The 27,215-nt window shown below is 61.7% G+C and overlaps 4 protein-coding genes across 7 annotated transcripts in view; 3 read left to right on the top strand and 1 right to left on the bottom strand.

The window, feature by feature from the left end:
- The first annotated feature begins 1,986 nt into the window (after positions 1-1,986).
- On the top strand, positions 1,987-3,457 carry LOC119512899. 2 transcript variants are annotated; one of them, XM_037807730.1, is made up of 3 exons: positions 1,987-2,553; positions 2,774-2,883; positions 3,133-3,457. In XM_037807730.1, exons 1-3 carry the CDS (start codon positions 2,510-2,512, stop codon positions 3,213-3,215), a joined length of 237 nt encoding a protein of 78 aa, XP_037663658.1. In that variant the 5' UTR covers positions 1,987-2,509; the 3' UTR covers positions 3,216-3,457. The 2 variants fall into 2 exon arrangements, with proteins under 2 accessions (XP_037663658.1, XP_037663657.1); XM_037807729.1 differs by having other exon boundaries at positions 1,987-2,883.
- Positions 3,458-7,257: 3,800 nt separating this feature from the next.
- Positions 7,258-15,865, top strand: GPAT2 (glycerol-3-phosphate acyltransferase 2, mitochondrial). The gene is made up of 21 exons (XM_037807655.1): positions 7,258-7,326; positions 7,445-7,558; positions 8,655-8,728; positions 9,051-9,155; positions 9,286-9,414; positions 10,292-10,391; positions 10,707-10,840; positions 10,967-11,066; positions 11,159-11,371; positions 11,719-11,841; positions 12,001-12,083; positions 12,305-12,423; positions 12,985-13,055; positions 13,293-13,551; positions 13,659-13,807; positions 13,889-13,966; positions 14,467-14,598; positions 14,676-14,796; positions 14,956-15,021; positions 15,207-15,262; positions 15,591-15,865. Exons 1-21 carry the CDS (start codon positions 7,258-7,260, stop codon positions 15,705-15,707), a joined length of 2,412 nt encoding a protein of 803 aa, XP_037663583.1. The 3' UTR covers positions 15,708-15,865.
- A 102-nt stretch (positions 15,866-15,967) lies between these two features.
- Positions 15,968-23,037, bottom strand: FAHD2A (fumarylacetoacetate hydrolase domain containing 2A). 3 transcript variants are annotated; one of them, XM_037807719.1, is made up of 8 exons: positions 22,863-23,037; positions 20,305-20,555; positions 18,887-19,103; positions 17,740-17,799; positions 17,453-17,615; positions 16,467-16,575; positions 16,304-16,391; positions 15,968-16,184 (listed from the first exon to the last, which is right to left on the bottom strand). In XM_037807719.1, the coding sequence occupies exons 2-8, from the start codon at positions 20,547-20,549 to the stop codon at positions 16,122-16,124; spliced, it is 945 nt and encodes a 314-aa protein (XP_037663647.1). In that variant the 5' UTR covers positions 20,550-20,555; positions 22,863-23,037; the 3' UTR covers positions 15,968-16,121. The 3 variants fall into 3 exon arrangements, with proteins under 3 accessions (XP_037663647.1, XP_037663645.1, XP_037663646.1); XM_037807717.1 differs by having other exon boundaries at positions 20,305-20,568; XM_037807718.1 differs by having other exon boundaries at positions 20,305-22,081.
- LOC119512157 (collagen alpha-1(I) chain-like) overlaps positions 22,600-27,215 on the top strand; it is a 13,140-nt gene continuing 8,524 nt past the window's right edge. Inside the window, exons 1-3 of the mRNA XM_037806645.1 lie at positions 22,600-22,685; positions 22,771-23,487; positions 26,717-26,867. Coding sequence (XP_037662573.1) covers positions 22,600-22,685; positions 22,771-23,487; positions 26,717-26,867 — 954 coding nt within the window. The remainder of the gene's footprint in view (positions 22,686-22,770; positions 23,488-26,716; positions 26,868-27,215) is intronic.

Below are 27,215 nucleotides of genomic sequence, written 5' to 3' on the forward strand. Positions count from 1 at the left end.
GCCCAGCACACGGAGGTCGCGTTCCAGGAGCGGCCCTGAGCTGGAGGCGCCTCCCGCAAAACAAAAATAAGATTGCTGATGAGAAAACAGCCCCCCCGCTCCTTGGCTGAACCCGCTCCAGCAGCAGAGCCTCCTGCTCGGGAAAACCTACACCCCAGCGATGCTGCACTGTTTCTTGCTCTGCTCGTGGACTGTGTGCATTTGTGTGTGTGTGTGCATGTGTGTGTGTGCATGTGTGTGCGTTTCCGGCGCTGAGCAAAGCCGGCCCTCCCCACCTTGCAGAGTCCAGGCCATCTGGACAGTCTAGAAAAGGCACAGTGATAGGGGGGTGGCACCCTCTTTGGGGGCAGGAAGGGACCCGGAGATCCACTGCCCCAGTGGAGGAAGCCGGGCCGGCCTGTGGGCAGCTGGCAGTGAGGCGATGGCCTGGGCCCGGGGCCCTGCAAGTAAAGGGGAAACGAGGGGGATCTTATGCCTGTGTGTGAATTTTACAAGATCCAAAAGGCATCCAAGAAAACATTAATAACGGTTATTTAGGGGAGGACTACTCGTCATTGTGGATACTTGCAACCGCTTGAATTGTTTACATAAACGTATAGCTTTTTACATGTATTTTATTTTAAAAATCACCAGCTGAAGAGGTGACCTCTGGTTTGGGGGAGGGGGGATAGTATGACACATTAGCCTTGTCTGTCAAATTGAACTTTTTTACAAACAGACATTCTTGGGCAATTGAAAAAATACCTTACAGATGTAAAAAATGCCGGTCTTTAGAGTAAATGAATATATAACTAGCTCTTGGAGGCAGCTTCTCGGGGCCCCCGCTGCCCACCAGCTTGCCTACCGCCCTGCCCGGGGGTCAGGCCTGGGGAGGGGCACCTGCGCCTCCAGCTCTCCGAGGGCTGCAGGGAGGTGCTTCCTCCTCCAGGCAGCTCCCGGGGGGCTCAGAAGTGGCGGCTCTCGCCTGTCCTGCCCAGGCTGCCACCAAGGAGCCGGGCTGGAGCCCAGGAGCCCCGGGAATGGATGGTGCTCTTTACAGGGTCCCTGCCCACACCCACCCTCACCCCATCCCCACAGCCATCCAGGCCCCGTCCCAACTTGGGTTCCCCAAAGGGCCCTGGATAGGCCCTGCCTGAGCCTGCCTGCGGGATACTGATTACGTGCTTCGACTTGGCGGGCCTGGGCCAGGGGACCGGATCCGCCCCTGGGGAGGGTGGTGGGCACGGGCGACAGCGCCCTCCACAGCCCCCCAGGCCTGAGAAAGTGAGGCCGGAGGCAGGCCCCATTTCCTCACCCAAAATACCACCGTTAGGGGAGGCTTGCCGGAGGGAACCGCCTTTTCCCCACCCCCTTATCTTGCCCGCACACCCCCCGTTGCCAGAGCAACTCCCGCCACCACCAGTGCGCATACACTGTTGCCAGACACCGTTGCCAGAGCAACTCCCGCCCCTTTTCAAACAACCTCCGCGCCCTCTTAGAACCAATCCTAACCTCCGCACCCTCTCAGAACCAATCCTAGCCTTTATCCCCTCAGCATTGGCTTGTAACAACCCCCGCCCTCTATGCCAGCCTATATAACCTGTGCTCACCCCTAATAAACGCTCTTGGCTTTACCCTCCTGAAAAAAGCGTCCCGCCTGTTCCTTCTCGCCGCCCTCCACACCTTGCACGCCACCGCCGGGGACCTGGCCAAGTCCCCCGCCTCGCCCTCGCCTCCGGGAAAGAGCCCCCGCCGCCGGTACCCTCCGAGCAACGCCGAGAGCCGAGGGTTCAGCAACCGGCCGCCCCCCCCCCCCCAGACGATTTAACTGCGACCGCACCTGCCAGCCTGACGCCCCCCACCCCCACCCAGGGTGAGGCTCTGCTGGCCCTGTGCCCCGGCCCCTCCTGTTCCCAGAGGCCCAGGCCGTGGGCTGATGTGTGGGTGCTGCGGGGAGGGGCGCCGGCCCCGTTCCCAGCCCCCCCACCCCACCCCGCTCCCCAGGGGCTGGCGGGCGGCCTTGTTCGGCAGCTGACAGCTCCCTCCGCTCCCGGCGCTCCAGCCTCCAGCACCGTCCTGTCACTTTGGACAGCCAGCATGTCAGCTCTGCAGCAGTTTCCCCTGCTCGCTTCTGGCGAGTTCTGCGTGGGAGCCGAGAGGCCAGGCCTGGGGTCCCCACTGCCCCAACCAGCCTGATGACCTCCAGGAGTCCTTCCCGACCTGGGCCTCTGTGCCCACGTGGGTCAAAGGGGGTGGGAGCCACGGGGTGTGGCCGCGAGCCCCTCCCCACACCTTGTGGCTCCCTGAAGAGCTGGTTTCTTCCCCAGCTGGGCAGGGGGCTGACTCGCCTGCACCAGGAGAAACCACAGTCTGAGCTGCGGCTGCTGCCCTGGGCCCACCACTGCGGGTCCTGGGTGTTAGCAATGGGGGGCTGGGGGGCTGGGGGGTGACTGACGTGGCCCCAGCCCTGTGCCACCCCCCCCACCACTGACAATGCTGGCAAGCCGGGGTCTCCACCCCATTTTTCCCGATGCAGAAACCAGGCCCAGAAAAGCCAGGTGTGGAAGTCCACAGGTAAGGCCGGAATCCATTCACCTGCAGACCTCACTGTGGGCCAGGAGCTGCTGCGAGCCGAGGGCCACGGCCGACCCCGGAGGAGACCCCTCCTGGGTGGCAAGGGTGGGCACTGGCAGGAGCAACCCAGGAGACAGGGCTAGGCACCAGCGGTGGCTCCGAGGGCTGGGCCCCTCCACGGGGTCCCTGAGTCACCAACCCCTCCCTTCCACATTGCCAGGGAGGCTGGAGAGCTGCTTCCAGGCCCTGCTGTCAGTGAGTCACCCCTGCCCGCGGCTGGCCTCCCACGCGGAGCCCGTCAGGGACCCGGCCCACTCCCCACGAGCACAGGTGCTTCCCCAGACCCCCACGCAGGCGCAGTGGGTGCTGACGGGCAGGTGGGTGGTCGGCAGCAAGACCTCGGGCAGCCAGGGCATGGGGTCCTGGGGTTTCTGAGGTGGCTGGAAGCCCCCGTTTCCATCACCTGAGGTGCCTCCCTTCAGGCCACTGCAGGGCCCGGGCCCCTCCTGGCACGTGTATGGGGGCGGGTGGCAGCGCTGCCAGCTTGCGGGTGCTCAGTCCTTCTCCGTCACCACTAAGGGCGGGTTCACTCCCGGCTCCTGTTTGCCTGGAGCCTCCCGCGGGCCTGGGGCTGCTCGCTGCTGCTCACGTGGGGAAGCTGAGGCAGAGGGGGCCTCCTGCCCCCTGGCTCCAGGCATCTCCAGCGCCCAGAGCCATGGGTGGCACCGTCGAGAGGCTCCTAATTGTCTGCCAACAGAAACAAAAATGGACAACTTTTACTCTTGACATTATTTCATGAAGAATTTTCCATACTTACCATTTTTCTTGGCTGTGTAATAAATATTCTGCCTCATTGACATCACCACCCCCACCCCGACCCCAACTTGCACAGCATTTTGGCTGATTCCAGATTTTTTTATACTATTATAAATAATGTTGCTATAAACAGCTCTGCACGTATACTTCTTTTTCCCTTTGCAATTATGTCTTTGGGAAAAATTCCAAACAGTGGGATTCCTGGGTCAAAGAGCATGGTATATTTATGGCTCTGTCGATGCTGAGACCTGCTAATTCTCAGCCCCTTTCTGAAGTGTGGGAGGCTGGAGACCAGGCGGAACTGGGGAGGGAGGCGCTGGCTGAGGGTGGAGACCCCTGAATCCATCCCGGATATGGCCGGAACTGCACAAGCTCTGCAGCCTTGGACAACTGACAGAGCCACTGCGTGCCTCGGTCTCCCCGTCTGGAGCATGCCCTGCCCGCCTCACAGTCCCTTCCTGCCAGACCTCTGCTCCGCAGGGAGCCCAGCCCCAGCCCCCTTCCGCTGCCACCCCCTCGCTCCTTCTGCTGCCCCGTTGGCGGGGCCAGGGCTGAGTGGCAATCTCTCTCTCTCCCTCCTTCCTTGGCCCTTCCAGCTTCCCAGCCTCAGGTGGCAGGAAGCTTGGGGAGGCGGCACAGAAAGTGGGTGTCCTCCTCCTGCCTCTGCTGCCAGCTCTCCAGTAACGGGGGGCCCCTTTCCCTCATGGCCTGGCAGTGACACCAGCTCCCAGTCCCCCTTTGTTGCCCCGTGTGGCTTCCGCAGAGAATGGCCAGGGGCTCAGCCTGGAAAAACACAGACCCAGGACCCAGGCCAATGGGGTTGGATGGCTGGGGGGAGATCTGGGAGCCCCTCACAGGATTGGGGGTGTCAGCCCCTCTTCCTTTAGCTCCCCTTCCTCCTGCCGTGCCTCCCTCTGCTTCCCGGAGACAGGGAGCTTTTTGCTGTCTGACGGGGAAACAATGGCTGTGGGAGATTGTGGGTTCACGTGGTGGGGGGTGTGGGGGAGTGTGATTTTCCTGGACAGGCATGAGAGGGAGAGGAAATTATCCTGTCTAAAATCGCAGAGATGAGTTCTTTAGAGCTGGCAGAGTGACTGCTTCGTGCCTGCGTGGGGAGGCAGGAGATGGGGGGCAGAGTCCGGCAGAACTGGGAAGGCTGTGACAACGGAAACATAACCATGAGGTTAGCCAGGGTGTCACCTTTTATAGAGTCAGCACCTCTTCCCCCATCCCCGTCACAGCCAATCCTCATGAGAGCCCGGAGGGGATGTCCGGTGGGCAGATGCTGTACTTGGCCCAGCTTATAGAAGAGGAAACTGAGGGTCCAGGAGGTTCACCGACAGTCGCGTCACAGAGCTGGTTGGTGGCAGAGCCGGGCTCGAGCCCACCCAGGCCCCAAAGTCCACCTCTCCCTCTGCACATCTGCTTGGTAACCCCTGCTAAATGTCCGCAGATGGTGCTGCACTGAAGGTGAGGCCAGGGAGGGGGCCCCAAGGCCGACCAAAGCAGCCAGCAGCCTCAGCTGAAGTTCCGCAACCCAGGCCTCCCCAGCCCTCTCACTCCCGCCCAGCCTCCAGCTGCACAGTGCGTTTTCTTCCTGGAGGAGGAAAAAGTATTGGGGAAGAGGCTGTCCTCCTGGGACCCTGCGTCCCACGAGTGGGGAGCCTCAGGGAACACCCTGAACCCCCACCTCTTGGCTATCACGTTTTGCTCTTGACCACAGGAAAGGAGCCAGTGAGCAATGGCTAGAGATGGAGTCTTCCCCAGGAAGAACCTCTGGAAGAACCTGGGAAGAGCCTCTGCATCCAGAGTAGACAGCAGAATCTCATGCCCTACAGCCTCTGGAAGGCCCTGGACTTCCTCCAGCCAGTCCTGGTTTTTCCCAGCTGGAGATTAGATAAGAATGGGCATGGGATGCCATTCTGGGCAGTCAGACATGATGAAAAGCTGCCAGGGAGGCTGCTCCAGGAGGAGGGGTCTCCGCGGCTGGGTGGGGCCACAGCTGATGTGATGCCTGGAACCTGGCAGCCACTTTGCAATCACACAGGGAGCTTGCTGAGGACAGAGCTGGTCCACGAAGAGGGCAGCGGAAGGGGGAAAGAGCCACTTCCCACAGGGGCTGCATCTCTACCGGTGAAGCCCCGCTGCGAGCTGAAAGCACGCTGACAGACGTGCGTCTCCCTCTGCTCAGCTCCTGCACCTCGCAGGACCCTGCAAACTGCCCTCGGTAGAACCCGGCCCCGCTGGCCTCCACGGAGCTCCCGGGCTCTGCGAGAGGACCACGTGCTCTCTCCCGCGCCCCACGCGCCGCCCACGCCACCGGAAGGCGCCTCCCCGCCGCCCCCAGCGCAGGGCCCACGTGGGCGGAGGCAGGGGCGGGGCTTCGGGCCTGCGCGCGCCCGGGTTGGCTCTCCCGGCTGCCTGTCCCGCCGCCTTCCGGCGCGCAACTTCGCACCTTCCGGTCGGGCGGCCGCGGCCTTGGCGGGAGTTGGCGGTGGGCGCGAGGTGAGGGGCGCGGAGCCCCAGCGGGGCCTCGGAGGGAGGGCGCCCGGGCCGGGGGCTGCAGTCCGGTGGCCGCGCGGCGAGCGGAGGAGCGGCCCCGAGGTGCGGGTGGCGGCCGCGCTCTGGTTGAAGCGGTGCCGCTTCCTGACGGCTCAGGACATGGTGCGGCCCGAGGGGGAGACGCGCCCGGCCCGGGAGACACCCCCGTGAGGAGCCGGCCTCGGGCTGCGGGAACCCTCGTGGGCCCCTCGGGGCGGGTGTGAGGAGCCTCTGGGCTGCGCTGGGAGCGCCTTTTCCGCGGCAGAGGGGGCGGGACCCCCAGACGGCAGCCCCGGGGGGTGGGGCGGTAAGAGGGATCCAATGGGGGGGTGCTTTTGGGGGGAGTCCCCCAGCGCCCGGCCCTGTGGGAACCCGGGGTCCCCCTGCTGCTGGGCCAAGTAGGGGAACGGGGTGTGGGGTGACCCCAGGAATGCCGGGATGGGGGTCACAGCTACCCGCGGAACGATTCCTGTCCCCCCGTGCAGGGCACACAGACAAGTGTCCCTTGCAGCTCTTGCCCCCTGAGATGTTTGGGGTCCAGAGGCCTCCACCCTGGAGGAGGAGTAGGCTCGGGTGGGGGTACCCGGGGAGGGGAGGGGGCCTAAAGGGTGACCCGTAGAATTGGGTGGGATGCCAAGAGACAGTACTGCTGGGTGGGTGGGGTGGGGGAGTGCGATAATTGGACCCGCCCTCCCAAGGGGACATGGCGGGAGATTGGGGTGGAGGGAGATTGAGGGCCTGAGTTTTGGGCCAAGAGCAGTTCGGTGCTGTTTGGTGGAAGATGGATGTTCTCGGTTGAGGGGTGGGGGAGAGAGGGCTGAGGAGACACTGAGGGGCCCTCCTGTGCAGAGCTGCGGGGAGAGGGAGGCGGGTGGGACGGGGCCCCGACCCGGGCAGCCGAGCACTCCGTGCGTGGTTTGTTTCTGCATCCTGGTTCCCTTGCTGACCCCCTGGTGATGACCCCACCCCCCGATGCTGGGCCCACAACCCCACAGCGATGCCTTCTCTAGGGAAGGGAGATCCCGGGGCTGGGTGGCCTCATGGCGTGTTCCTGTGCCGCCCTGTTCTTTTGCACGGAGGGGTCTTAGCTGCTGGGGCAGCTCCCACCTGGGTGGGTGTGGATAGGGAGACAGCCCCTTCCCTCCCCAGTGTTGGCCTGAGGAGCCCTGACCAGCTCCTGGGGCCCTTGGGGACAGCTGATTCCGTGATGGGGCTTTGATCTGTGCGCGGCCCTCAGCTTCCTGCCAGCTTCTCCTCATCTGTCTGTCCTGGGGTTGGGGGTTTGGGGGCCACCCCGGGGACCCTCTCTGTCCCTCCAGATCTCCCTGTCGGATCTCCTAGACCCTCATGGCCACCATGTTGGGAGCCGGGCCCCAGACCCGGCAGGCTCAGAGGAGTGGCCTCGGTCGCTGGGAGGTAGGTTGCACCCCCATCTCGAGTCCCCTGTCTCCTCCCCCACCCTCATCTGGGACCCTCCGTCCTGGAGCCTCTCGCAACCCTCGTCCCCTCAGCTCTCCCCGTGTTCCTGTTCCAGAGCAGCCTGTGGTCCTCAGGCTTCAGGATGAATCTGGAGGCTGTCACCCCATTCCTGGGAAAGTATCGCCCCTTCGTGGGCCGCTGCTGCCAGACCTGCACCCCCAAGAGCTGGGTGAGCAGTGGCGGGGCTGGGGGAGCGGCGTGGGGCTGGTGGGCAGTGGGGCTGGGGGAGTGGCAGCAGGTGGTGGGGGGCAGTGGGGCTTTGGGGGGCAGCAGCAGGGCTAGAGGGCTGGGGTGGGGCTGGGGGAGTGGTGGTGGGGCTGGTGGGCGGAGGTTGGATGGATGAGTGACAGTGGGTCTTGGTGAGTGGTGGCAGGTTCGGGGGGGCAGTGGGGCTTTGGGGGGCAGTGGCAGGGCTAGAGGGCCAGGGTGGGGCGGGACTGGGGACGGGCCCCTCCCTTGCCGGGAAGCGTCTCCCTTCCTGTCCTCCCGGTCCCGGCCCTCCCTGCCCGGGGCCTTGTCCTGTTGGTTGTTCTCCGAGGCTGGCTGCCAGGCCCAGGGGAGTCAATGGGGGAGTGTAGAGGGGCCTGAGAGGGGGTAGTCCCCGGCCAGAGAGTTGGGGCCGCTTTGGGGGACCCTGGCCCACTTGGGTCTCCATGCACTCAGGCTGCATGCAGGCGTGGTTGGGGCTGAGGGTCCGGTAGGGGCTGGGTGGGTGTCTGCTGTGCAGGGGCTCAGAGCCTGGAGCAGAGGTGTGGAGCTGGGGGGCGGGTGGAGGTGGGGAGTGGGGCCATCTAGGGGAGGGCAAGGCCTTCACTAGGGAGGGCCGGCAGGGGGGATGTGCTCCTCTGGCAGGGAACAGGGGATAGTAACCCTTGTCACAACATGGGGCAGGAGACGTGGCTTCTGTTTCCAACAAATCTCACTAGTTCCGTGGGATGTTAATAAATGTTATCTGAATCCGGGGTCTGTAGAGTATATCGGTTTGGCAAAGCTGAGCTGAGAAAACTGTAAGGTCTTTCCGTTCTGTGGATTTTCTGGAGACCTGACTATGCTCCTCCCCAGGAGGAGGGAGATCTCTACAGAGTGCCCCCCAGCTCCCACTCCCCATGCGGCCCTGGGGTGCTTTCTCCAGAGCCAGCCTCCTGGATCTGAGCTGGGAGGTGCTGGCACGTGGCCGGGTCCCAGTAGACTGGGGCCTCAGGCACGGGTTGGAGGGCGGGCAGGGCTCTCCCTTGCCGGTGGTGACAGCCCCCCTTCCCGGGCAGGAGTCCCACTTCCACAGAAGCGTAATGGACCTGGGCTTCTGCAATGCGATCCTAGTGAAGGAGGAGGACACCAGGTAGCCAGCCCTGGGGTGGGGCCACAGGGCCCCTGCTTGGTGGTGCCCTTTGCTTCCTGCGACAGACAAGGAAGGGCCCTGCCCTCTGCCCCCCGCCCCAGGGTCCTTCCCTGAGCCCTGATGCCCACTGTGTGTCAGGCCCTGACCTGCACCTGCCAGGAGAGGGTGGGGACGGCCACAGCTGCGGGTTCCTCCTTCTGTTTGGTGCTAAGCCACTTCAGTGGCCCTGGGCCTGGGGACAGCCGTCTGAGGACCGAGTGGGGGGTGGCGAGTCCTGTCTGAAGGGTGGCCTCTCCCTGCCCTGTCTTGGGGCTGTGCCCAGGTTTCGGGGCTGGTTGGTTCGGAGGCTCTGCTATTTCCTGTGGTCCCTGGAGCAGCACATACCCCCCTGCCAGGACCCCTCACAGAAGGTCATGGAAAGCACAGGGTGAGTGCCTGGGGGCGGCAAGCTCCAGGGAGGGTGGAGGGGGGAGCCTGTGGCTGTGTCCTGGGGAGGAAGGGGCTGGGGTGACCGAGACCCTTGCCTGCCTCAGCCTGCCGCCTCCACCCCCCTGCAGGGTGCAGAAGGCCGTCTCAGGGAGGGCCCCGGGAGCGGCTGGGGAGGGCCAGGGGCCCAGCCTGCTGAAGAAGGAGGCGCAGCGCATCCTGAGCCACATCCAGGCCCCGCCCCGCCCCTTCCTGCTCAGGTAACTGCTGAGGGCACATCCTTGGCTGCGGCCCTTGCCCTTCTGCAAGGCGGGCTAGGCTGGGTGCCACCCTCACGGCAGTGGGATGGTGCTGGGGAGGGTCACCGCCGTGTGTTCCCCCGCACAGCTCTGAGCACGTTAGGTGCAGGGCCCTGACCCAGGTACACAGAAGACCCTGGGGGTTGGGGGTATGGCTACCTGCAGGGTACTGAGAGGCCCGAAGGAGGGGAGGGAGCCAGCTGTGGGGTGCAAGCCACAGGGAGCTTTCCTGCTTGGGGGAGAGCAGGAGCTGAGGCCCTGGGGCAGGAAAGGGCTCAGTCTGTTCCAGAAGCCGAAGGCAGGTCGAGGTGTGGGGACCTGGCCGTAAGGCGGAGGTGTTCCACGGGAACTTGGGAAGTGGAAGGGACTGTCCTTGCTGGAGGACGAGAAGCCCCCCAGTGAGGACCTGCAGCTGGTCCCGAGCTCTTCCTTCCTGCAGTTGGCGCTGAGTCCCCCCCCCACCGGGGACTTGGCCTCTTCATTATCTTCTCTTTCTGGCATCACCAGCTCTTCCCATTTTGTCCCGCCTTTCCCAGCAGCTCATGTGGATGGGGTCTGGGTGACACCCTGGCTCTCCGGCCTCTTGAGTGGTGAATGGAGTAGGGAGATCTCTGGGGCTGACATGGGGCAGCTGCTCTGCCTTCTTGGGCAACAGCCCGGGGCCCAGCAGCGTGGGGTCTGCCCTCGGCCCAGCTCCTGTGGCTCTCCCTGCCTGGAGCAGCTTCCTCGAGGCCACCGCGCCTGGGAGCCCTCCGCTGACACTGGGCCGTGGTGGTGCTGGCCCCGGAGCTGGCTGGCAGCATCGATGCCCGGGGCTCAGGCTGCCCTCGCTCCACAGGCTGCTGGGCTGGGTGCTGCTGCGGCTCCTGAACCGCCTCTTCCTGGGCGTGCAGCTGCACAGGGGCCAGATGAAGGTGGTGCGCCAGGCCGCCCAGGCGGTAAGGCCCTCAGCTCCCCTGAGCTCCTAGGGACTCACAGGCCTGCTCCCCGGGGTTCCTCCAATGTCTTTCCCTTGTGCTGTCAATGCCTGTTACTCATGTCAGGGCGTTACCTTAAAAGCTGGAAAAACTCTCATTTTGGGAAATGCTCAGAAAACAGGGCCATCAGCCCAGCGCTCCCCTGGGGCTGTCCCGGTCTGCAGGCGCCGGCCCTGCGCTCCCCTGGGCTGTCCCGGTCTGCAGGCGCCGGCCCTGCACTCCCCGGGCTTCGGGGCAGGACAGCTGGGGGTTTCTTCCCGTCTCTCCTTGGAGCAGGGCTCGCCGCTCGTCCTCCTGTCCACCCACAAGTCCCTCTTGGACGGGATCCTGCTGCCCTTCGTGCTGCTCTCCCAGGGCCTGGGCGTGCTCCGCGTGGCCTGGGACCCCCATGCCTGCTCCCCCACCCTCAGGTAAGAGTCTGGTGCCCTGAATGCCCGAGGGAAAACTCCCCAGCTGGGGCAGCAGGGCGTGGCCATGAGCATGGGGGGCCGTCTGAGGCACTCCTTCCCTCATCAGCTTTGTCTTCTGCCCCACAGAGCCCTGCTGAGGCGCCTTGGGGGGCTCTTCCTGCCCCCAGAGGCCAGCCTCTCCCTGGACAGCCCCGAGGGGGTCCTCGCGAGGGCCGTGACCCACGCAGTGAGTGCCCCCGTGGTTGCATACAGGGCCGGGCAGGGGATGTGGGTCTGTTCCTGTGTTGGCCCTGATGCCTCCCCCACCCCCCATGCCAGGCCGTGGAGCAGCTGCTGGTCAGCGGGCAGCCCCTGCTCATCTTCCTGGAGGAGCCCCCAGGGGCCCAGGGCTGGAGGCTGTCAGCCCAGGGCCAGGCCTGGCTAGGCCTGGTGGTGCATGCTGTCCTGGCTGGCGTTGTCCCAGATGCCATGCTGGTGCCTGCAGCCGTCACCTACGACCTCGTTCCAGATGCACCGCAGGACGGTCACCACGTGAGACCCTCCTGCCCCTGGGGACACCCAGGTGGGACCACCATTGCCCTGTCCCATGACCGAGAACCCTCAGGGCTGGAGTCAAAGGACAGGGTGCCAAAGGGTTCCACTTCCTCCAGTCGTCCTGCTGCAGCACTTGCCAAGGCCACTGAGTTCTCTAAAGACCCTGCTAGGGAGGGATCTGTCCCGTTTCATGGGTGAGCAAACAGAACTTGGAGGGGTCAAGGTCATACATCACGATGGGCCTAGATGAGGCGGAGCAGGCCCTGGGGAGAGGAGGGGTTGGCAGCCCTGACGCCATGGGGTGCTGCCCCGGGTGGACCCCTCAGCAGCCTCCCTCCCTGCAGGCCTCCGTCCCCCTGGGGCTGTGGACGGGAGCTCTGGCTGTCCTGCGGAGCCTGTGCAGCCGCTGGGGCTGCAGCCACTGGGGCTGTGTCCGTGTGCACCTGGCCCAGCCCTTCTCCCTGCAGGTAGGAGCCCCCTGGGCCAGCCTGGGCATGACATCTCAGAGCTCCCCAGGGGCTCTGTCCTGGGGCTTCTGGCAGCCCGGCCTTGCCTGCCTCTGGTGGGCTGTGTGCAGGTGTCCTGGTGGGCTGGGGCATGCCACCTAAGAACCTTGTCCTGGGCAGGAATATGCCACCAACGCCAGAAGCTGCTGGGGTAGCAGGCAGACCCTGGAGCAGCTGCTGCAGCCCCTCGTGCTCGGCCAAGGGTAGGGCAGGGGAGCTTGTGGGCCTGGGGCCTGGGTCCCTGGTGGGTGGCCCTCCCACAGCTCCCCCTAGCTCCCAGTGCCAGGCACCTCTCTAGCCCAGGATCTGGGGTGGGGGTGGGGCTGGCATGGGGGAAACACTGTCTTCCTTGAAGTCGCCCTGAGTTCTCCCCAGGCCCTTTTTCATGTCTGCCCCCTTCATCTGTGACCTGTGTCTCTGCCAGGACTGCCGTCCCAGACACCGAGAAGGAGCAAGAGTGGACCCCGGTGGCGGGGCCCCTGGTGGCCCTCGGGGAGGAGACACAGCTCCTGGTCAGGAGGCTGGGCCGCCATATCCTGAATGGTGAGGGGGAACGAGATCTGGGCCTCGGGGGCCCCTCCTTTCCTGGTTGGCCCCTGGTCAGGGTCCCCACCCCATGTGGTCATCTGTGACACACTGGGGCACCCTGTCCCCAGGAGCTGACCCCATGCACGAGCACATGGATGGGCCACCTGAGCTGCAGAGAACCCATTGGGAGGAGAGGGCCCAGGACCCTGAGTCCGCTTGTGGGGCCTACCCCAGCCCCACCTCGGTGCAGCCCTCATGCTCTTGAGCCTGAGTATTTGGAGCCTTCTGTGGGGCTGAATGCTGTACCTGCCACAGACCATTTCCAGTGCTGTCCCCGCAAGGGGCCCTTCTGTGCTGGCGGCTGGCGGGTGGGGCCTGGGTAGGGCAGGAAGGGTCCCGGGGCTGCGGGAAGGCAGGACCCAGTGGCCAGGCCTGTTCTCCCCGACTTGGGCTGGAGCTGGAGAAGGGCTGGGTTGGGGGTCACCGCCAGGGAGGCGGGGGCACGGGGTTCTTGGCTGGGAAGACCTGTGGCGGGTGGAGGGCCGGGCCCTGACCTGCATACCTTCCGGGGTTCAGCCAGCGTGGCCAGCTCGGCGGTGATGAGCACGGCCATCATGGCGACGCTGCTGCTGTTCAGGCACCAGAAGGTGAGGGGGGCACTGGGAGAGGACCCTGGGGCAGAGGGAGGTCGCTGGGGGGCCCGGGGCGGAGGGGGGTTCCCCGCAGAGGGAGGTCACTGGGGGCACGGCGGAGGGGGTTCCCCGCAGAGGGAGGTCGCTGGGGGGCCCGGGGCGGAGGGGGCGCCCGTGGGGTTGCCCGCAGGGCACTGGGGTGGTGCCACTCGGGCCCAGGGTTCCTCCTGCTCAGTGCCCCGCGTCCCCCAGGGCGTGCTCCTGTCGCAGCTGCTGGGCGAGTTCTCGTGGCTGACGGAGGAGACGCTGCTGCGCGGCTGCGACGTGGGCTTCTCGGGGCAGCTGCGGGGCCTGGTGCGGCACACGCTGCGGTTGCTGCGCGCGCACGTGGTGCTGCTGCGCCTGCGCCCCGGGGACCTGCTGGTGCTGCCGCGGCCGGGGCCGGGCCTCGCGCACCTGGCGCGGCTCAGCGCGGAGCTGCTGCCCGCCTTCCTGAGCGAGGCCGTGGGCGGTGAGTCCCGGGAGGAGAGTCGGGGGCGGAGAACCTGGGCACGGCCAGGGGGCAGGCAGGGCAGGGCGGGGGTCCTCCTCCTCATGCCCATTAGCCCCCCTCCCCAGCCTGTGCCGTGCGAGGGCTGCTGGCCGGCCGGGTGCCGCCCGAGGGGCCCTGGGAGCTGCAGGGCCTGGAGCTGCTGAGCCAGCGCCAGCTCTACCACCAGATCCTGCTGCTGCTGCACCTGCTGCCCCAAGACCTGCTGCTCCTGCAGGTCAGCTCCCCCCACTGCAGCCAGCGCGGCCCTGGGCGTCCTGCAGCTCCTGGGGCCACGTGGCTGCCCTTTCCTCCCCAGCCCTGCCAGTCTTCCTACAGCTACTGCCAGGAGGTGCTGGACCGGCTCATCCAGTGCGGGCTCCTGGTGGCCGAGGAGGTAGGTGGGCAGTTGAGCAGAGCCCCTGCAGGCCAGGCTGCCTGTGCCTCCCACCCTGAGGGGCAGTGTCCCCGGCCCCTCTGCTGTGTTCTGCAGTGGGATGGGCAGCCCCTTGGCCCAGCAGCTGCAGCCAGGGCCAAGCCAGGCATAGTGGGGGCCACCTGGGTCCCCGCACTGCCATTTTCTACCTTGGGGTCTAGGCAGACAATATCTGCCCTGGGCTCACGTGTGTGTCATGACAGGATCTGACACACGTACTCCTGGGGTCCTCTGCACACTCCCTGTGCCCCAAGCTGCTTATCCGTAGACTGTGGCCTTAGGGTGGAGTTCACTTCCTCCTGTCTGTGAGCTGGCTCAGGAGATGGCCTGGTCTGCACGGCCTGGGGCTTTCTGTGGGGTTTCCTGGGTCTGTACTGGTTTTACTCGGGTCTGGAGGGGGTGGGGAGTAGGACTGAGCCCCGGGCAGCCTGGCAGGGGCCAACGGGTCCCATGGCCCCCAGGCGCCAGGTTCCCGGCCGGCCTGTGACACGGGGCGACAGCGTTTGAGCACAAAGCTGCTGTGGAAACCAAGTGGGGACTTCACTGACAGTGACAGCGACGACTTTGAGGAGGCAGAGGGCCGGTTCTTCAGGGTGCGCTGGGAGCAGCCCCTGGGGAGGGAGGCAGCGGGGTGGGGGGAACTGTCCTCACCTGCTCCGGCCTCCTCCAGCTCAGCCAGCAGTCGCGCTGCCCCGACTTCTTCGTCTTTCTCTGCCGCCTCCTCAGCCCTCTGCTCAGGGCGTTCGCACACGCTGCTGCTTTCCTCCGTCAGGGGCGGTTGCCGGATACAGGTGAGGCCTCTCTGGGCCGAGAATCCCCTCGGCTGTGTCACCAGCAGTGCCAGTGGCTCCCTGGGCCCAGGCCCTCTGGTCCCTGCGGACCCCAGGAGTGGCCGCGTCCCTGACCTGTCCACACGGGTCCCGGGTTGAGGTCTGGCTCTCTGCCCACAGAGCCAGGCTACTCGCAGCAGCTGCTCTGGTTCCTGCAGGCCAGTGCCGAGGTGGACGGGTTCTTTGGTGAGTCGGAGCAGCCGCCGGGCTCCCGGGAGGCCGGGTGTTGCTGGTGGCTGCTGCCCTCTGCTGGGCAAGGGGACTGGGGGGACGGAAGGGCCTTCTGGAAGGTCCAGTCCGAGCCCCGAGGCTCCCTGCCCTCACCACCAACCCCCCACCCCCGCTGGCCTTTACTTCACTCTGCCTTCCAGAGTGTGTGGACCCAAACCTCGCCATCAGAGCCATCTGGACCTTTAGAGACCTGGGGGTGAGAAGGGCCGTGTGCTCCACCCACCTGCCCCCTGCCTCGCCCCTGCCCCCACATCCCAGGGCTGCCCCAGATGACTCCCTGGGACCCTGGGCTTCCTCAGTCTCCCAGGATGAGGAGCACTGTGACAAGGTGGAGGAGGTCGGAGGGTTTTCCTGCTCCTCTTGGCCTCCCAGACCACGGACTGGTCTCACTCCAGTGGGGGACAGTGGGGGGAGTTGAGAGGTGAAGCAGCACTGAGGCTTCAGGGGTCTTTAGTCAGGGACACGGAGGCATCTGTGCAGCTTCCCGGGGTGGGCGGGGCCCTGAACCCCTTCCCCACACCCAGGTGCTGCAGCAGATGCCAAGCCCTGCAGGCCCCATGCTCGAGCTGTCCCCTGCATTCGCCAGCCGCGACAACCAGGAAAAGCTGGAACAGTTCATCCGCCAGTTCCTCTGTGGCTAGACCCGCAGGTTGGGGCTGGGCCGGGACTGGACCCGGATGGGTGGAGCCCTGAGACTGAGAGGCTGGCAGGGCCTTGGCTGCACTGTTGTTTTTGCTGCCCAACTGTCCCATGCTGCCCCAGCCCTCACTGTTAACAAAGAATGGACAAATTCTCTTCCCGACTGTCTCTGGTCTGCTCATGTGTGTCCGTGCACTCCTACCCCAGCTGTGCAAGGTCCCGTCTCACCCCGGGGGAGGACAGATGATAGCAGAAGCCAGGCTGCTCTCCCGGGCCTGAGGATTTTATTGAGGAGCACCCCACCTCCTTTCCCTTCTAAGCGTAGGAACAGTCCTGTCTGGCACTGGGCCTCTCCCGGGCCGAGCAGGAGCGTGGCCGCCGCCTCTGTCTGAAGTCCACGCCTGCAGCAGGGGCCCTCACACGACCTTGTTGACGATGACGCCGAGCTCTTCGATCTCACACTCGACCTCGTCTCCCTTCTGAAACAGAGCAGGCCGTAGTTCAGCACACCCCCGGCCACACAGCACGGGCCTGGATGTCGCGAGTCTGGGCCGAGCCCGCCATGCTTCTGGGTTCCTGCTCCTTTTCGCCACCCTACCTTGAGAAAGATGGGAGGTTTCCTGAACACACCAACGCCTGGGGGGGTCCCGGTCAGGAAGACATCCCCGGGGTAAAGAGTGACGAACCTGGGGCAAAGCAAAGTCCCGGGTGAGAGCTTGGCCGAGGGGGCTGCGGCAGCGCAGGGAGGCCCGGCCACTCACCGGGAGACCCAGGCAATCAGCTCCTCCGTCCTGAACACCATCTGGCTGGTGCTGCTGGCCTGGACCAGCTCCCCGTTCACGCGGCAGCAGATCTGCAGGTTGTGTGGATCTGAGGCGGGAGGACATGCTGGGTTGGCATCGTCTCCATCAGGAGTTGCCGGGTAGAGGGCTGCGTGTGCTGCTGTCCCTGTGCGTGCTCCTGGCGCTGCCCGCTGGGCTCGGCTCCCCCACCCGTGACTTGTGCACACCTGCCCTCCCAGGTAGTAACGAGGCACTGGGTGTGTTTGGGCTGGGACGTCCCAGGCCTGCAGATACGAAGGTGCCTCGGCACCCAGAGAGCAGCAGGTCACAGCCCAGGCAGCGAGGCCCTGGGGAATGGACCCTAGGGTGAGTCACTTCACATTTTCTTAATGGAGCAAGCTCTGTGTCATGCACACTTGAGAAGCTGGGGCGCTGGTGGCGTCTACTGATGACACAGCCTTGCTCTTCTCACAATCCGGGTGGGACAAGCCCCCGCTGAACTGCCAAGGTGACCATGGGCTTGGAGGCTGCGCTCTGCCCTCTGACCACCCTCTCCTGGCCTTCCCCGTGCTGGCTGCCCGGCCCACAGGGGCTGGAGCTCGGTGACAGTTTCCCCACGGTGCCTGCAGGCCAGGGCTGCTTCTTTCCAGCCCGAGGACCGTGCTCCGGGCAGCGGCTGCTGGGGAGCCTAACCTGCCGGCCGCCCAGTGGAGCCCAGATCTCTGTGGCCACCTTGTGGGAGATGGTGATAGTCCTGGAACTGTGGCACCCCCACTCCTGCCACAGGGCTCCCTCGGGAGTGACGGGCGCAGGGAAGGACGGCTGCGCTAAGGAGCCAGCCACTGGTGAAGGTGGGCTGCGTGTCCCATGCCCCAGGGCTCCCGGTTCCTGGGAGGGTCTCCTTATGCTGACGTCCCCGGGCCAGGGCAGAAGCAGAATGCCACATGGGCACACTGGAGCCGTACCTGCCACGCTGTCCTTGGTTACCAAGGCAGGGCCCAGGGGACAGAAGGTGTCAAAGGTCTTTCCCAGCAGCCACTGCTTCCCGTTTCGCTTCATCTGCCAGTCGCGAGCACTCACGTCATCTGCCACCGTGAAGCCGGCCACGTAAGCCATGGCATCTGCGGCCTATGGTGGGAGTGGGGCAAAGAGCTGGTGGGTGCTGGCCACTTCCCAGTGCCACAGTCGTTGGCATCCTGCTGCTGAGCCCCTGCTCCACTCCCAGCCAGGGAGCCCACCCCCTCCACCTCACCTTGATATGCTTGCCCTTCTTTCCGATGACCACGGCCAGCTCCACCTCCCAGTCCACTTCCTGTGGGGCAGGAAAGGAGCCATGAGCGGCGGGGGCTCCGGGACCGTTCCCACCTTCTGAGAAGCTGCACCCAGTCCTCAGGGTGGCCGGCTGCTGACCCACACCCACCATCGTCCCCAGCAAGCTGTGACCTGCAGGCCCACAAACTTTGGGCAGCGGTGGGCAGCCCCCACGGTGATGGCAGAGGAGCAGCCTCTGGAAGACTGAATTTCAAAGTCAGTCTTGATATTAGGGGCAGGTAGGATCTTGTCCTTATTCGTAGAAGTGCATGCTCAAGTGTTTATTAGTAACCTAAGTATGCAATTTACTTTCAAATGCCATCCCCACCTCCCCCCAAAAAAGCGTGGCAAGGGGGACTGGGAAGGAAATGTAAAATTTTAATAGTTAATCAGGTGAAGAGTATATGAGGGTTTGTGGGTTTTTTTTTTCAATTTTTCCGTAGACCACTAATTTCCAAAATATTTCTAAAATAAAACCATGAGAGAGAAACTAAGCCATGTCAGTAGGGCACACACTGCTGGTGGGTGTGTAAATGGCTTTTACAACTTTTCTGAAGGTCAGCTTAGCAGAAATTCACCAGAGTTTTGAAACACTGCCTTAACTTTGATCCAGAAAGACAAATTCTGAGTTTATTCCAAGGAAACCATCCTGTATTCATGATGTGCAGTCTTTTCCCCAAGGATGTTCACTGCAAGAATATTTATAAAAGCTCCAAACTGGAAACTACGTTAATATCCAGCAACAGGGAAATCCTGAATGAATTACGGCCTTTAGCACAAAAAAACACTTACACGTCAACCTAAAGCATGCCAGGGGAGAATATGTTATGGCGTAAAAAAGATTCCTGATGAGGTGTGAGTTAAAGGTGGGTATCTGCACACTAGATAGGCCTAGAAAAGCCCGGGAAGCAGACAGTGTACAGCAGGGGCCCCGGGCAGGGGAATTCCTGTCACCACACTCATCTGAACTTGATTACTTTTATGCTGCTGTGGTCAGCGACAGGGGGCTCCAGGCCAGCTGGACACTAGTGCACAGAGTGCCCGGCGGTGGGCGCCAGTGCCTCGGAGGGCAGAGGGGGTTCGCTGACCTGGCTTTCGGGCGGGAGCACAATGTCGTCGTAGGGCCCCACGATGGAGCTGCCGAACTTGCTGAAGATGATGGGCTCCCGGGGCACGGGCACGTTCTGCTCCTTGCAGTGGTCTGCGTAGTTGAGGCCCACGCACACCACCTTGTCTGGCCCCGTGACTGGGGGCAGGAACATCACCTCTGAGCGCGGAAGGACCGGCAACGCGGCAGCCAGGGCTCTGCAGCCACCAGGACAGGGGAGGCCCCGCGGCAGTTACAGGCTTTGCTTTCTAACAGCTATTTTCTCACCGCTCTGTCAACCACCCGAGTCAGCGCAGCGCTGTCCTCTGAGAGCAGAGCCCTGCCTGCCTCTGAAGAGTACAAATGGAAAGGCCTCCCAGCGCCCCCCAGCCACCCCAGGCCCCTCCGTGGAGACAACCCCAGCCCCGCGGCAGCCCTCACAGCCAGGCTGTGGGGCCCGTCCACGCCCCCTCCTTTATGCAGATGGCAGCACACGACAACGCTGTTCTGGTTTTTTTAATTAAGCACCCTATTCTGGAGATGTCTCTCCAACGGTATATAGACGGCTTCCTCCTTTTGTCTCTGGCTGTGAATCCTGCACTATGGAGTGGTTCCCGGCTCCCCAGGGAGGCCCATGGGGCTTGCTTCCCACCCTGTGCTACTAGGAAGGCGGCTGCAGCGAATCACCTGGCACGGACTGCACTTGCAAAGATAGAGGTGTCACCTAAGTGCAGAAAAATTTCCTTAAAGCACAACTGTGGGGCCAGAAGTTATTTGCGTTTGTAATTTTTTTCAAGATTTTAAAAATGGATTCTGAAAGTAATTTTTACTTTGGTAACATATATACAACTACACACACAACCTCTTGGTTGGGGGGCTAGGGAATTGGTGTTAAGGCTTAAAATGTACAGTTTCCATTTGGGACGGTGGAAAAGTTTTGGTTATGGCTGGTGATGGGAACCCAACAGTGAACAAAATTAACAGCGCTGAGTTATATACCTGAATGTGGTTAAAACGGGAAATTTAGGTTGCCTTTGTAGTTTGACAGGTGTATCCAAATAGCCTTGTGTAAGGGCTGCCCACTTCACAGACGCCCACCAACCCCGCCCGAGGACGTCCCCCAGTACTGGCACCCATGCTGAGTGTTCGCAAACAGGTCTAGCTTTGCCGGTTTCACAGGGAAGTGACACTCGGGGTGGCTTCCAGGTCCTTGCCACCAGCAGCCCCCTGGCTACAGGGGAGCCGTCGCCTCCCCCAGCCCAAGCCCAGGAGCCTCCGTCTCTAGAAACCTCTCTGCAGTCCTCTCTCCTCTAGCAGCCTGGAGAACAATCACCCCCAGCTCCCTGCGGTGCTCCTGAGGACCCCACACCCTGGCCCCTCGGGCAGGGATGACACGCGGGACAGGCCCTGCTGATGTACCTTCTCGCCACCGCGAGGGCGTCCTCCCCCTGCTGCAGGAACTCCTTCATGGCCTTGGGGAGCGTCGGGTCGAAGGCACTCAGGTCGATGACCCCCCCACCGTTCCCCGCCTCCAGGCCCAGGTGAGGGCCCGCCAGGTGGGGGGCCTGGAACTGCACCAGCCGCATGTCTCTGGAGGGCTGACAGAGCCGCCTCTGGGCCTGCAGCAGAGCTGGGAGCAGCCTTCGTCCTCCAGAGAGCAGCATCAGCACCTACGGAGGAAGAGTGGGGCCCAGGGCGGAGGGTGCCCGGAACCACTGTCAGGATCCCCGGTGTAGGTCAGACAGCACCCCTAGTCATGTCGCCCCATCGGCGGTCCCTACCATGCGACATGGGACGTGGTCCCAAGTACGAGGTAGCCCTCCGTCACACTTGTGGACTCCGTGCTCAATTCCATGCATGTGGGAAACACGTATGGAGAAGCAACTACTTCATGCCAACCACCGGGGCCCAGGGAGTCTAGCGTCCTTTAACCAGTATTTTCCAACAGCTTTCCATGTGCTTGGCGCCACTACAGGCACTGGGGAAGCGACGTAGGGAGACGGATGTCAACAAGCAATGACATGAGTAATGCTCAGCAATGGCGACGAGTGTGGGGAAGGTCCTGCCTTGTCTTAGTGTCCTGAGGCAGTGCGGCTGGGCTGGACTAACACGAGCAGGACCAGGAATTAGCTCAGGCCAGACTGAGCCACTGAAAACTGTGTGAACTCAAGAGTGGGGCCCAGCTTGGGCAAGTGACCACTGGGAAAACTGGCCTCATGGCTGCCACAAGCAATTTTTAAAGTTCAGCTGTGATCCTGTAGTCCTCCTGCTTAAAGTGCTTCCCACCCTCATGTGACAACCCAGAACCTCTACCAGCAGCCCCCATCGGCCTCTCCAGCAGGGAGTTATTTAGCTTCTCCTGCTGGGGCACAGGCTGCCTGGAAGAGGGAGAGCCCGATGGGCTTCACCGGGCTGTGTCCTCCCTGAGTCCCGGGGCCACGCGTGTCTCATCCACCGATGGGTCCACGGGGCCCACACAGCCCTGTCCTGGCGCACGAGAGGCCCCGGAGAATCTCGGTGAATGAGCCAATGAACGGCTGTCAGGTGCAGAGGTGGACTGTCACCCTCAGCAGACACGACTCTGCCTGCCCCCTCAAACCACCCAGAAGGCCTGAGTGGGGCTCGGGCCGTTTAGAGTTCTGGGTTCACTCAAAGCCAAACCCATCGTTTTTCTGTTCTTAATGCAAGTCTGGCCTTTGTTCTTACCCAAACAGTCCCTCCCTTGCACGGTTCCTTGCTTTTATAAATAGTCTTGTACAACTTTCTGTATCTTCGCACAATTTTTCTGTAAATCTAAAACTGCTCTAAAAAATAAGTCCATAATAGTACTATAAATACTGCAGAATAAAAAGAGAAGTTTTCATCAAAAAGGTATAACTGCGTGAAATACAATGAAACTAAATCCAAGAAAAAATTATCTGACTGATATTGAACAGGTCGAACCCACCTTCTTGAGTTATTTAAAATTAGGTTGGCTAAATCACCAAATACTGTTATATAGTCAAGGAAAGGGGAAAGAGCCAAAGCATTGAAAAGAAAAAAATAGCCCTTTATGCTCAAGCCTGTGGGATCGGCGCCGAGCCCCGGATGCCTGGTCTTCTCTTCGCTGCCTTGTTCAGGTGAAGACTCCTCAGACCGCTGTGCAGGCCGGTGAGCTGGACCAGAAAGCCAGGGCCTTCCACCTCCGACCCGCCGTCTAACACAGGCGCCAACCATGCCACTGTCAAAAGGCTGTTTGGGCCCAAGTGCAGGTGCCAAAATAACCAGTAACCACCCCAGTGAGCCAGGCATTCTGTTAAGTGCCTCGCTGCAATGCCTGACAGCTGTGGAAGGTAGGGCCTGTTGGGGCTGTTAGCCTAGAGAGCTCAAGGGATTTGCCCACGTCCCACGGTCGTGAGCTGGGAGGGAAGGGGCTGGGCTCTGACTCCAAGTCCCAGTGACACTGAAGTCCTCTGCTCCAACACCTTGTTGTGTGAACAAGATGACCCAGCCGCAGCCCCCTCCACCCCCATCCCCACGACCCTAGGGCGCTTCAGCCCAGAAGGTCGAGGTGAGACCCGGGGACGCCAACAGATCCTCAGAGGCCCGGGAGCTGGGGTCGCCTCTGGCTGCTGCCTCTGGGCTAAGCCCGGCCCGCGCGGCCCTGCCCTTTCCAGGCTCCAGGCCAGGCAGGCACCTTGCACCCCGACAGCAGTGCTCCGGATAGCGCCTCCCATGGCGCAGAAGGGGTCCCCGAGGCCTAGAGGGGCCGGTCAGAGCGGGGCCCCGGGGCTCTGCAGCGACCGCTACCCCCACGGCCCGTGCTGAGCCGACTCTGCCCACGGGCCCTTGCGCGGGCGGCGCGGCCTGAGCGGCGGAGTCTCCACTCGCCCCGGACCCCCGCAGCTCCCCGTCTTCCTATGTGCCCGGCGCCGTCCGAAGGGGCAGGGGACCCCGGCCCAGCCCTGCCGCCGTCCTCCCGGCCCCGGCCCGCCTACCTGCCCGGGGCGAAGGTCAGGGGGCGCCCGGGCTCTGGCAACGCGTCTCCCGCGACCGCGCTCCGCCCCGAAGCCCCCACTCTAGGGGGACCCGGAACTCCAGACCCAGCGGGCTCCGAAGCCCCGGCGCGCCGCCACAGACCCCGGAGGTGCCCTGGCGGCGGGCGCGCCCTGCTGGCGTCACAGGACGTCAGCCAATAGCAGCGCGCCCTACGGCGGAGGGGCGGGTCCGGCTCTGGGGGCGGGGCCCATCCTTGTGCGCGCCCTCTGGGTCTCAGTGCGCCTGCGCGATTAAGGATGCCTCTGGTCGTCACGTGCTTTCCCTCCACGTGGCCGCATCCCCGCTACATCCCGAGGGTCGCGCGTGGCGCGGAGGAGGCAGCGGGTGGCGCCCACCGACACTCGGGGAGCATGAGGCCTGCGTGTCCGCCGCGGCCGGGGCTCCTGCCGCACGTCCCCAGCCGCGGGGCCCGAGCGCCGAGTCCGCAGGGCGGAGCGGGGGGGACGGAGGCGCAGCCCCCAGCCCCGAGGACAGGACCCCGGGAGCGGTGCTGGACCCAGAAGGCCGCTCCTGCCGGCGCCCCGGGCCGCTGGCGCCAGGGGTCCCAAGGGACGAGGGTGCAAAGTGAGGTGCCTGGGGCAGGAAGCCCAGGAGCCAAGCAGGAGCCAGAGCGCCGGGGGCTTCGTCTGCCCCACGGGGGAGTTGGAGCCTTATCCAGGGGCACAGAAGGTCCTGGAAGGTCCTCGGGGTGGGCTGTGATCACCTCGCCTTGGAGACGTTTTCCTCGGGCCTCCCCTCCAGGGAAGGGAGTGGGGGCCTCGGTGGAGACAGTGAGAGGTGGGCAGAGTCCAGGGGCGTTCAGGAGTGGAGCTGACAGTCCCCCATGAGGTCAGGGCATGGGGTAAGGGAGTGGAGGGGTGACCCTGACCCCTGTTCTCTGACCTGAGGGATGCAGTGCCTTTCATGGGGGCATTTCCCAGGCGGGGAGCGGGTCTGGGGGAGGCTGGTGCTCTACGTTTTGGCTGGGTTGCATTTAACGCAGCTGTGGGACATGCAGAGGGTGCTGCAGGCGGCAGCTGGAGACAAGGATCTGGAGCTGGAAGGTGGAGGTCAGCAGAGGTGCAGATGGGACCTGCAGGGTGGGAGTGATCATGGAGCGGTAACGTCCATAGAAGAGCCTGGCACATCCCAGCCTGGGGACCCACCAAGTCAGGGCCGGCAGCACGGGAGGGTGGCCAGAGAGGCTGAGGGGAACCAGGGAGACAGGGGACTCGTAAGTTAGACAGAGGTCAGGGCTGTGTCCACGAAGTGCCAGAGGAGGAGGAGTTTTGTTTCTGGACAAGATGGATTAATAAGCACCAGATTACACTCCTGCAGGAAGCAATAAAAAAAGCTCAGACAAGATATACAAAACTATGGCTTTCAAGAAACTTGACATCAGACAATGAAGAACAGTGATCCCAGAGAGACAGAAAACAAACGCTTGATGCTTCGGACTGTCCGCAGGCTGTGGAAGAGGGAGGGAAGCTGGGGTGGAGCCAACCAGCTCCAGACAGACCTCAGATTCTAGAGAGACTAAGGACGCTGAGTTCACAGAACACAGTGCCAGAGAGAAGCAAGCTGGGCAGAGAGAGAGCACAGAGACCTGCAGAGGCTCCGCCATGGGTGTTTGGCAAAGTGCTAGGTGGTAAATGCCCATGTGACAGCTGCCCAGAGCAGGGAGAGAACCACCACACGGACCCAGGAGCAGGCATGGGGCAGAGAGCTCGTGGGGGCCTTGCCTCCTGGTGGGATAGTGTCAGGGGTTCGTCTCTTCACACCTCAAACCTCTGATCTCCGTTAGAAAAGGCCTCAGCCTAATCAGGTCGAGATTTAGTGGGTTTGGTCTTCAAGCAACCTCCCATTCAATTAAGAGTCTAGGGACAGACAATAGCTTAAAAGTAAAGAGCACTCAAGACAAGAATTCAACATCAACACATTTTTACTAATGGAACACTTAAGATAAGAGGAACAAGTTTACAATTTAAAAATTAATTGATTTTACATTACCAAGCCTGGGAGCCCCTGTTCCTCCAGACACAGCTGGACATGAGATCAGAGAGCCCCCTCCCCGCCTTGTCTCGGTTACAAGAATTTGTAGCACTTCTGATTTACATTCAGTCAATCATGTTTTATTTTTACATTAAATGATGCATGATGAACACAAGTGACTTATGAAGCAGAGTGTCTTCATCCACAATTGGTTCAAGATCAAAGGAGGGTGTCCACGTTATCAGAGATTTAGCCTTGAATGCCTGTAAAACTCTACCCAAAATATTTCTACTAATTAAGCCTTGACTTCTGTAAGGACAATACAACATACTTTTTACTTATATAAAGTCTAAAAATGAGAAAAGAGATTGCTATTACTTGTCTATAACTTTTTCATATAGTTTTCTTATTTTATTCTATGATTAGTTTAGTCATTACATCATATTGATAAACATACATTTGATTAGGACTATTATTCAACCTTGCTACGTTTATGACTTATTTATGATTAAAATAAAAGCTGCACACTGGCTGAGAGATTTCGAATGGAGTCAAGCGGTCACTCTGGTGGACATTTGTATGCACTGTATAGATAACCCTTCTTAGGTTTAATGTATTGGAATAGCTAGAAGTAAATACTTGAAACTATCAAATGCCAACCCAGTAGCCTTGACTCTTGAAGAAGATTGTATAACAATGTAGCTTGCAAGGGGTGACGGTGTGATTATGAAAACCTTGTAGATCACGCGCCAATGTATGGATGGATGAGCAGAAAAATGGGGACAAAAACTAAATGAAAAATAAGGTGGGATGGGGGGAATGATTTGGGTGTTCTTTTTTACTTTTATTTTTTATTCTTTTTCTTTCTGGTGTAAGGAAAATGTTCAAAAATAGATTGGAGTGATGAATGCCCAACTATATGAAGGTACTGTGAACAGTTGATTGTACACCATGGATGACTGTATGGTATGTGAATATATCTCAATAAAACTGAATTAAAAATAAAAAAATAGCTGCTGCCCATCTTTTCACAGGGGACCGGGTGATTACATGTTATCTATATCTAAGAAGGTTGAGAGGGCATTTCTGCTTTCTTGAAAATATTCACAGTTCTTTTAACTGTTTAGCTTCTCCTTCAATATAATTTTCTAATATGGGACTTGATGGGTATAAAACATCCGTCCCAGTTATTATAGTGAGGCCCTTCCACTTTTTACCATTTGGAAATTGTACTTGAATGTTTTTAGGTAAACGTTCTGTTAAAATATGCTTCTGTATCAGAAGGAATAACTGGTTGTTCACCATCAGAACAGAAAGTCTCAGCTGTTCCGCGAGAGCAGCACGGAGAGAAGGAGGCAGAGCCCTCGCTGTCAGTTTCTCAGCAGAGATGTCATCTGTGACGATAGTCAGTCCCGCGATGAACAGTGGTCCTGTCCTGCCTAGCAAATCACAAAGGCAGGACCCAAAATGATCAAACTGTCTCCAAGGGACACAACTGCATCACACAACTAACTCAAGAATATTTATAGAAATAAGGTCTAGCACCCAGCAAGGAAAAATTCCCAACATCTGGTCTCCAAGCAAAGCTGGCCAAGCGCGCAAAGAAGCGGGAAAAGGTGATTCATGAAGAGAGTAAAAATCAATTTAATACAACACTGAGATAGTAGGTGTTAGAGTTGGCAGACGAGGTTACTAACACAGGCGGAGGAAACCTCAGCCTCCACAAGTGGGGGTGGAAGTGGAGGTCCGCCTGGGGGTTCCCTGAGGAGCTGGGGTGGACCCCGGCTTCCGCCTCCCACCGGGGTCCACCCGGACCTAACAGCCACGGCAGCGTCTCGGGTGGATTTTTTGGTCTTCGCACGTGTGTGCTCCTTGGTGGGGAGGGTCTGGGGGACGCAGTGCGGGTCCCCTCGGCGACAGCTGCTGACCCCCCGCCCCCGGCGCCCAGCAGGACACAGGAGCCCGTGCGGCTGGTTGGGTTTCCTCCCTCCCTCCCTCCCTCTCTCCCTCCCTCCCTCCCTCCCTCCCTCCCTCCTTCCCTCCCTCCTTACCTCCCTCCCTCTCTCCTTCCCTCCCTCTCTCCTTCCCTCCCTCCCTCCCTCCCTCCCTCCTCTCTCCTCCCTCCCTCCCTCCCTCCCTCCTTCCCTCCCTCCTTACCTCCCTCCCTCTCTCCTCCCTCCCATCTCCTCCCTCCCTCCTCCTCTCCCTCCCTCCCTCCCTCCTCCCTCCCTCTCCATCCCTCCCTCCCTCTCTCCCTCCTTCCCTCCTCCTCCCTCCCTCCCTCCCTCCCTCCTCCCTCCCTCCTTCCCTCCCTTCCCGCT

The sequence above is a fragment of the Choloepus didactylus genome, chromosome 17 (genome assembly GCF_015220235.1).
Source record: "Choloepus didactylus isolate mChoDid1 chromosome 17, mChoDid1.pri, whole genome shotgun sequence".
NCBI classification, from domain to species: Eukaryota; Metazoa; Chordata; class Mammalia; order Pilosa; family Megalonychidae; genus Choloepus; species Choloepus didactylus.

What these genes read in the sequence shown, in the direction of transcription:
- LOC119512899 (XM_037807729.1), top strand. Translation starts at nt 2,473, where the DNA reads ATGCTGGCAAGCCGGGGTCTCCACCCCATTTTTCCCGATGCAGAAACC. An exon ending in CCCACTCCCCACGAGCACAG is followed by an intron (nt 2,884 to 3,132) that starts GTGCTTCCCCAG and finishes GTCACCACTAAG; the next exon opens with GGCGGGTTCACTCCCGGCTC.
- GPAT2 (XM_037807655.1), top strand. Translation starts at nt 7,258, where the DNA reads ATGGCCACCATGTTGGGAGCCGGGCCCCAGACCCGGCAGGCTCAGAGG. An exon ending in TGCGCCAGGCCGCCCAGGCG is followed by an intron (nt 10,392 to 10,706) that starts GTAAGGCCCTCA and finishes TCCTTGGAGCAG; the next exon opens with GGCTCGCCGCTCGTCCTCCT. An exon ending in GGCTCCTGGTGGCCGAGGAG is followed by an intron (nt 13,967 to 14,466) that starts GTAGGTGGGCAG and finishes CATGGCCCCCAG; the next exon opens with GCGCCAGGTTCCCGGCCGGC.
- FAHD2A (XM_037807719.1), bottom strand. Translation starts at nt 20,549, where the DNA reads ATGCTGCTCTCTGGAGGACGAAGGCTGCTCCCAGCTCTGCTGCAGGCC. An exon ending in TGCTCCCGCCCGAAAGCCAG is followed by an intron (nt 17,800 to 18,886) that starts GTCAGCGAACCC and finishes CCTGCCCCACAG; the next exon opens with GAAGTGGACTGGGAGGTGGA. An exon ending in AGAAGGGCAAGCATATCAAG is followed by an intron (nt 17,616 to 17,739) that starts GTGAGGTGGAGG and finishes CTCCCACCATAG; the next exon opens with GCCGCAGATGCCATGGCTTA.